The following is an 8,681-nucleotide window of genomic DNA, read 5'->3' on the forward strand; positions in this document are numbered from 1 at the left end:
GGACTACAGGCGCCCGCCACCTCGCCCGGCCAGTTGTTTGTATTTTTTTTTTTTTTAGTAGAGACGGGGTTTCACTGTGTTCGCCATGATGGTCTCGATCTCCTGACCTTGTGATCCGCCTGTCTCGGCCTCCCAAAGTGCTGGGATTACAGGCTTGAGCCACCGCGCCCGGCCGGCTGCCAATCCACATCTTTACAGATTCCCAAAGTGCTGGGATTACAAGCTTGAGCCACCGCGCCCGGCCGGCTGCCAATCCACATCTTTACAGATTCCATCTTTAATTAATGCAGTAACTGTTCGCTTGCCTCCCGCACTGTGACCCGTGCCGGGAACTCAGGAGTTGGTGATGAATGAGACAGATAGCTTGGTCCTCCTGGAGCGCAGTCTTGGAGGAGATGGGTTAATACATAATCACACTAAACAAACTTATGATTATAAAGTGAGGAATGTTCCCAAAGAAAACACACGGAGTGAAACAGAAGGAAATAACAAGGACATATCTGGGCTACAAGAGCAGGGCGAAAATAAATAATAAATAATAAATAATAAATAAATACAAATGAAATGGTCAGAGAGCTGGAGTGTGGAGGGTAATGGGAGGGAAGGCCAGTGAGGGTGGCAGGACCTCTACCCCAAAACAGCTTCTCAGTATCTTTTCTTTTTTTTTTTTTTTTTTTGAGGCAGAGTCTCGCTCTGTCGCCCAGGCTGGAGTGCAGTGGCCAGATCTCAGCTCACTGCAAGCTCCGCCTCCCGGGTTCCCGCCATTCTCCTTGCCTCAGCCTCCCAAGTAGCTGGGACTACAGGCGCCCGCCACCTCGCCCGGCTCATTTTTTGTATTTTTAGTAGAGACGGGGTTTCACTGTGTTCGCCAGGATGGTCTCGATCTCCTGACCTTGTGATCCGCCCGTCTTGGCCTCCCAAAGTGCTGGGATGACAGGCTTGAGCCACCGCGCCCGGCCAGTATCTTTTCTGAAATAAAAAATGTTCAGTTTTTTGTTGTTGTTGTTGTTGATTTTTTTGAGACAGAGTTTTGCTTTTTTGCCCAGGCTGGAGTGCAATGGCATGATCTTGGCTCATAACAACCTCTGCCTCTCAGGTTCAAGCAATTCTCCTCAGCCTTCCAAGTAGCTGGGATTACAGGTGCCCGACACCATGCCCAGCTAATTTTTGTATTTTTTAGTAGACACAGGTTTCACCATGTTGGTCAGGCTGGTCTCAAACTCCTGATCTCAAGTGATCTGCCCACCTCAGCCTCCCAAAGTGCTGGCATTACAGGCGCGAGCCACTGCGCCTAACTCCAAAATGTTCTGTTCTTGAAAGAGTGCTGGTACCAGCTGTGAGATGGGGTTTTTGTTTGTTTTTGTCTTTGAGATGGAGTCTTGCTCTGTCGCCCGGGCTAGAGTGCAGTGACACATCTCGGCTCACTGCAACCTCCGCCTCCCAGGTTCAAGTGATTCTCCTACCTCAGCCTCCCGAGTAGTTGGGATCACAGGCGTGAACCAATACACCTGGCTAAGTTTTGTATCTTTAGTAGAGACAGGTTTTCACTATATTAACCAGATGGTCTCGAATTCCCGGCCTCAGGTGATCCACCTGCCTCGGCCTCCCAAAGTGCTGAGATTACAGGTGTGAGCCACCGTGCCGGGCTGAGATGGGGGTTTTTGATCCTGAAATCCCAGATCTTAACTACTTGTGCCCTTGGCAGGGCGGAGTGGTTGGCATCACCATCGACTGGCACTGTGACCTGGACTGGCACGTACGACACTGCAAACCCATCTACGAGTTCCATGGGCTGTACGAGGAGAAAAATCTCTCCCCAGGCTTCAACTTCAGGTATCTGCCAGGCCCCCAGCAGCACATTCTTCCTTGTGGTCCTGCGGGCTTTTCTACTCCCAGAACCCTTCAGGCCTGAGAAAGTGTCCCCAGAGGGGAGCAGAGGGTCCTGGGCAGCTCCCATTCTGCCCGGGTGGCCATGCAGGAAGCCAGCAGGGAGCAAGATAGTGAAGTCTGAAATCCCCTGTCCCTGGGTCTCAGACCCCTCGAGGCCCACCCGGCCAGGACTAGCTGGGGAAACTGCTGACATCGGGAGCTGGAGCAATGGCTGGGCACAGCACCCACACCTGTAATCAAGGCATCTTGGTAGGCTGAGGTGGGAGGATTGCTTTAAGACCAGGAATCTGAGGCTGCAGTGAGTTGTGATAATACTACTGCACTCCAGCCTGGGTGACAGAACGAGATCCCATCTCTTACAAACAAACAAACAAAAAGGAGTTGGGACCGGGCACGGTGGCTCACGCCTGTAATCCCAACACGTTGGGAGGCCAAGGCAGGCAGATCACGAGGTCAAGAGATCGAGACCATCCTGGCCAATATGGTGAAACCCCGTCTCTACTAAAATACAAAATTAGCTGGGCGTGGTGGCGCGTGCCTGTAATCCCAGCTACTTGGGAGTCTGAGGCAGGAGAATTGCTTGAACCCGGGAGGGAGAGGTTGCAGTGAGCCGAGATCTTGCCACTGCACTCCATTCAGCCTGGCGACAGCACGAGACTCTGTCTCACAATAAATAAATAAATAAAAATAAAAAAGGAGTTGGGGCAAGAGTTGAGTACAGCTTTGCTAGAATGAGGCCTGGGATCCTGCCCGGGTTTGGGGATGGGGCTGTATTCAGAGACCACTAAAGCTCCTGCATCCCTGACGCGCTAAGAACCCCAGACCCAAGACAGTCCCCTGTATCACCCTCCTGCCGCCTGATCCCTTCCCCAAGGTTTGCCAGGCACTTTGTGGAGAACGGGACCGACCACCGTCACCTCTTCAAGGTGTTTGGGATTCGCTTTGACATCCTGGTGGACGGCAAGGTGAGTGTCCAGCGTGAGGGTGGTGGGAGCTGAGACACATTCTCAGCTCCTGTGAGTACCTCTGGGTGTCTACAGTTATAGACGACCGGAGATTGGGTGAGTTCACTCAGCAGTTTTACTTATAACAACAGATGGGGCATGGGGCACGTCCAGGGCAGGGCTTTGCCACCTGTGGCCATGCCTCCCTCACAGTCTCCCTGGGCCCAGGGAGGCAGAGCCAAGGTCAAAACCCAAGTCTACTGACCAGCAGCTGGTGGCCCATGCAGAGTCAGAGGCGGGCACAGTTCACAGCCGAGGGTGGGAAGTCCCCTTGTCCCAGGTCCAACCTTTTCCAGCTGGGTCCCTTCCGACAGTTAACCCTTCTCTCCCTGGGTCCTGCCACCAGGCCGGGAAGTTTGACATCATCCCCACGATGACCACCATCGGCTCTGGAATTGGCATCTTTGGGGTGGTAAGCGCTGGGGTCACTGGGTCACCGTGCTGGGGTCGGCCCCTCCTCTTCCACAACTCAGTAGCAGCAGCACGTGCCTCACCCTGAAACTTGACTCTACCTGTCTCTCATGTTTGAGCCAGCAGCTGCCCACCCCCCACCCACAGTAGATCTAAGAAAACCAAGGCCCAGAGCTGGGGCAGGACAGAGTGAGGTGGAACCATCTTGGTCCCCTGAGGGTCCTGCAGGGCCTCATCCACCCTCCAGGAAACCGGCCTCCAGTGAGGTTGGATCCAGCTGGGGCCACACCGCCAGGGACTGAGGTGGGATGTGGAGGGCCCTGTACCCGCCCCGGATTCCCACGCTGTCTCCATGCCCTGCCCTGACCTCAGGCCACAGTTCTTTGTGACCTGCTGCTGCTTCACATCCTGCCCAAGAGACACTACTACAAGCAGAAGAAGTTCAAGTACGCTGAGGACATGGGGCCAGGGGCGGTAAGAGAAGCCCCTGCACCAGGCCCTCTGAAGGCCTCCGGCATGTGTGTCTGTGTTGGGGTGGGGGGTGTGGGCAGCTGCTTCCCCAGCGGTGACTTGTATCCCGCAACCCTTGCCCCACACACACAGGATGAGCGTGACCTCGCAGCCACCAGCTCCACCCTGGGCCTGCAGGAGAACATGAGGACATCCTGATGGTCGGCCCAGGACTCCTGACTGGATGCAGCGTGAGGCTCCAGCCTGGGGCCCTGGTGGGTCCCAGCCAGGGCAGAGGGGCCTCCCCAGGAAGTCTCCTATCCTCTCAGCCAGGCAGATAGCAGTTTGCCAGAAGCTCAGGGTGCATACTAGGAGAGACCTGCGCAAATCCGAGCTCTGGCTCCAACTCCACACCCCGCAGTGGAGCCCTACCCCAGCCTCAGCTGCTTCTAGTGGGGAAGGGCTGGGGCTGGGCAGGGCCCTCTCACACACCTGTACCCTAGCTTTGTGCTTCTCTCTCTGGACCCTCATTATCCAACCCGCTGCCTCCATTTCTCTAGATCTGGGCTCTCCAATGTGGCAGTCAGTAACCATAGGTGACTAAATTAAACTAAAATAAAATCAAATGAAACAGAAAATTCAGTTCCTCAGTTGAACTAGCCACATTTCAACTGCTCAGTAGACACATGTGGCTAGTGGCTGCCATACTGGACAGCTCCGGGCATTTTCACCATTGAAGAAAGTTCTATTAGACAGCCCTGCTTGAGCCCTGTTTCTTCCTGGCCTTGGGGTTCCCTGGGGAACTCACTGACAATGCAAGCTCCTGGGCCCACCGCAGACCTCCTGAACCAAAGGTTCCAGGGCTGGCCATATGATCTGCGTGGATGGCAAACTCCCTAGGCCGTTCTGGGATCAAAGTTTAAGAAGTGCTGTCCTCGAACTTTCTGACTCTAAGCTCCTGAGCAGGAGTCAGACTCAGCCCTGAGCCTGCACTGCCTGGCAGGTGCAGACACTGAACAGGGTCTCAAACACCTTCAGCGTGTGTGTTGTGTGCTCACGTGCCACACGGTGTCTCCTGCACACAACCCAGTGTACACACCACCCATGTGCACACAGCAGCCTTCCACACTGTATGTGAACAGCTTGGGCCCTGCAAACACAACCATCTACACACACCTATACCCCAAGCACACACACATGGTCTGTGCCATGTCACCTCCATAAGGAAAGGCTTCTCTCCAAGCGTGCCAGGCCAGGACAGCCCTCCTAGCCATGAATCCTTACTCAGCTACCTCGGGTTGGGGTGGGAGCCCCAGCCAAATCCTGGGCTCCCTGCCTGTGGCTCGGCCCCAGCTCCCAAGGCCTGCCTGGCTGTGTCTGAACAGAAGGTCTGGGAGAAGCGAGGGGTGGAGTACAATAAAGGGAATGAGGACAAACCTCTGCTGTCCATGCTTTCTTTCTAGACCTCTCTGAAACACAGTGTGCTCGTCTGTGAAATGTGGGACTGAGCTGGACAATCTCTGAGATCTCTCTTGATCGGCTGGTAGGGACCAGTGAGCCGACTCATACGCCCTGAGCCCAGCAGGGTCAGCGCTGGGTGAAGAGGTCAACTCACCTCTGTCCATGGGCTGCTATCTTGGCACAGCCCTGAACATTGGCACTCTTCCCAACCCTCCACGGCTGTGAGAGGCCTGGCAGTGGGACAAGTAGAGAACCCCAGGGTGGCCTCGTGAAACAGTGGGGAGGAAAAGGTTGGCTGTGCCAGGAGGGAGATCTGGGGGAATCCCAAAGAGGGGAGGAGGGTCTTGACTGAGACTGTGTGGAGGGCCCTACTGTGGGCATGACTTCAGGCCTGGACTTATAGCCAGGTAGGATCTCTGGGCAGTATTCTCCACCCAGTCACCATGCTCCGTCTAGACCAGTGCCGTCCAGTAGAACACTCTGGAATGATGGAAACATTCTCTATGCTGTCCAATAGGGTACCCAAAAGCCACAGGTGGCCTGGGTGGAAATATGCAGCCAAGGAGATTAAATTTGTATTTTATTTACTTTTAATTAATCTTTATTTATTTATTTTTTTTTCGAGACGGAATTTTGCTCTGTCGCCCAGGCTGGAGTGCAGTGGCACGATCTCGGCTCACTGCAGGCTCCACCCCCTGAGTTTAAGCAATTCTCTCCCTCAGCCTCCCAAGTAGCTGGGATTACAGGTGCCCACCACCATGCCTGGCTATTATTATTATTATTTTTTTTGTATTTTTAGTAGAGACAGGGTTTCACTATGTTGGTTGGCCAGGCTGGTCTCAAACTCCCGACCTCAGGTGATCCGTCTGCCTCGGCCTCCCAAAGTGCTGGGATTACAGGTGGGAGCCACCATGACTGCCCAATTTACTTTTAATTAATTTAAATAGTGACTAGTGGCTACTGGACTGAACACAGGCCAGCACCTGCCATCTCCCTCAGGGCCCTGGCCTTCTGCCCTCTTCCCCAACCCAGATCCATCACTCAGATTTTATCAGACTGGAACTTCCTCTTCTGCACCCCCTTCTTTCTCCAGACACACCTGCTTTTGCACTTCCTGCCCCCTTCCCTTCCGAGTGAGCAGAAAAGAGCCCCTTCTCTGTATTCAGCCTCACCACCCAGCCCAGAGGCTGACCAGCAGAAACCACCTCCGTTCTCCCACCCCTGTATCTGTTCCCCTCTTCTGCCTCCTCCTGGCCCAGGTTCCCCAGCAGCTCTGCCCACTCTCCCCTCACTGCAACCTTTCCAGAAAGACCAGTCCACACTTTCCTCTGCAGTTGGCCTCCACCCCAACCACTTCACCTAGGTGCCCTTGCCAAGGTCACTGGCAGTGTCCTGGTTGCCAAGTCTAAGCATACACTTGGGCCCCATATCCTGCTTGGCCTAACAGAATCTGACATTGTTGTCCAAGCCTTCCTTGTCGAAAGATTTCCTTCCAGCAGCTCCTAGAACACACCCTTTCCTGACTTTCCAGCCTGTCTGGTGTATAAGGAAAAGACAAGTTTCAATTGCAGCTCTGCCACAGCTCACTGTGTGCCCTTGGGGGAAGCGGCTTAACTCTCCAAGCCTCCTCTGTGAGTTAAGGATAATAACAGCAATTTTTTTTTTTTTTTTAAATAGAGACAGAGTTTCACTCTGTGGTCCAGGCTGGTCTCGAACTCCTGGGCTCAAATGAGATGCCCACCTCAGCCTTCCAAAGTGCTGGGATTACAGGCATGAGCTACTGCACCTGGACAATAATAGCTTTTAGTAGGGTTGAGGAAAGACCTGTAAAGAGCACCTGGCATACAGTCGAGCTCTGCCCCTCAGTCTATCCACCCTCTCAATGGTGGAGTCCACTAGTTGTTCTGGGTATCTGTTCTCCCTGTAAGCAATTCAGTCCGTGGTTCTTGGTTGGGCATGTGGCTGCCCAGAATGGAAGCTGCATTTCCCAGCTTCCTCTTGCAGCTGGGTCTGGTCACATGAATAAGCTCGAGTGGTGTATGTGAAAGTGCCATGTGGCAACTTCTGAGAACTTTCCTGAAAAGAGAGCTGGTGCAGACCCTCTGCCCTCTTCTTCATCCTTTTCTCCACTCCACTGCCTGCAATGCATATGTGATTGCTGGAGCTCTAGCCGCTATCCTGAACCATGAGGTCAAAAGCCACACCCAGAAGTTGTTGGAATTATTCATTCAACAAACGTCCATTGAGCACCTATGCCATGTGACAGGCTGTGTGCTGGACGAATCAGGCACATGCTTGCCATCGAGGAGCTCCCAGTCCCGATGAGGAACAGGCAGGTACCAGATGCCAAGGAAGTACCTGGGTGGGGCGACTAACCCATGCTGGGAAGTGGGGAGGTCATGGAGGTTTCCGGGCAGAAGCAGGATTGAATTGAGCCCTGAAAGATGAGTAGGCATTAAACAGGCAGGTGGTTGGGAGTAAGGTTATACAGGGCTTGATTAGACCTATTCTCAGGGTGAGCCACAGGAAATGCCTCTCGATGGACTTGTGTCCCTGAAAACTTGCTCTGGCTACCAGGTAGAGAAAAGCTAGTAGGAGCTGAGACTGGATGAGGTTGGAGGCCAGGGAGGAGGCTGCTGCAGCAATCAGGGACAAGATGGTGGTAGCCTGAGCTAAGGGAGGGGAAGTGGGGTGGACAGGAGAGGGCCGATTCCAGGTATAGTTAAGAGGCAGCAAGGCAGGGCCTGGAGATGGACTGGTTGGAACAGGAAACGGAGGCTGCAGGTGACTCCCAGGCTCCTGGCTCCACTTCGAGACAGGGACACAGGAGATCAGGTTTGGGGGAAGGATATGGGGCAAGTGGTGGTGCCAGAAGATTCACACGCAGAGGCATTAGGGGAAGAGGTGGGGGCAGAGTCCCCAGGAACAGCCACGGCGAAGGTCACTATGTCCTGCTGAGTTCCCTCCATCCCCTCGGCCCCCGCTGGGCCATTCCTGTCGCCTGCTCACCGAGCAAGCACTTCACTCTATGCTAAGCCACCTCTCGGCCTCCCTGCCCCCGCCCTGCAGAAGCTACACTCATGGGCCTGCCATTCAAGGCCTTCCTCCCCGGGCCTCGCCCCTCCCTCGCACGCACCGCGCCTCGCCCGGGAGGGAGGGGCGCTCTGGCTCCCGCAGGCCGGGATGGGGGTGCAAAGGGTTTGGCGGGGAAGCACCGTCCCCTGCAGGCCCGGGTGAAGGGCCCGCGCCGCGGCCGGGAGGGACTTCGAGGACCCCAGGACGCCGGGGGCGTGGCGAGGTCGGTCCCGCTGCAGGGCAGGGAGGGCCCCTCCGGCGTCGCCCGCCGCGGACCCTTAGTCCAGGAGGGGGCGGGAGTCCCGGGCTCCGATTGGACGGCGCTGGCGGGGCCGTTCGCCCCGACCAATGAGCGCGGGCCGGGCGCGGCGGTGGGCGGGGCAGCGAGGG

The 8,681-nt window shown here is 55.2% G+C and overlaps 2 protein-coding genes across 4 annotated transcripts in view; both read left to right on the forward strand.

Annotated features, from left to right (window-relative positions):
* The window catches only part of P2RX1 (purinergic receptor P2X 1), a 23,257-nt gene extending 17,685 nt beyond the window's left edge, over window positions 1-5,572 (forward strand). The window contains exons 8-13 of one of the 3 annotated variants that reach the window (XR_001882988.1): window positions 1,706-1,833; window positions 2,765-2,855; window positions 3,241-3,306; window positions 3,678-3,779; window positions 3,909-4,030; window positions 5,219-5,572. Coding sequence is in view for 2 of the 3 variants with exons in the window: in XM_017860204.1 (XP_017715693.1) it covers window positions 1,706-1,833; window positions 2,765-2,855; window positions 3,241-3,306; window positions 3,678-3,779; window positions 3,909-3,974 (453 nt within the window). In the remaining variant the exon portion in view is untranslated. Of the gene's footprint in view, window positions 1-1,705; window positions 1,834-2,764; window positions 2,856-3,240; window positions 3,307-3,677; window positions 3,780-3,908; window positions 5,193-5,218 lie in introns of those variants that run through there. The other 2 variants (XM_017860204.1, XM_017860205.1) reach the window with 2 other exon arrangements.
* Window positions 5,573-8,416: 2,844 nt separating this feature from the next.
* The window catches only part of LOC108520721 (calcium/calmodulin-dependent protein kinase kinase 1), a 12,505-nt gene continuing 12,240 nt past the window's right edge, over window positions 8,417-8,681 (forward strand). Inside the window, exon 1 of the mRNA XM_017860207.1 lies at window positions 8,417-8,514. The gene's annotated coding sequence lies outside the window, so the exon portion shown is untranslated. The remainder of the gene's footprint in view (window positions 8,515-8,681) is intronic.

Source organism: Rhinopithecus bieti, unplaced genomic scaffold (assembly GCF_001698545.2).
Source record: "Rhinopithecus bieti isolate Rb0 unplaced genomic scaffold, ASM169854v2 scaffold_54056, whole genome shotgun sequence".
Lineage (NCBI taxonomy): Eukaryota > Metazoa > Chordata > Mammalia > Primates > Cercopithecidae > Rhinopithecus > Rhinopithecus bieti.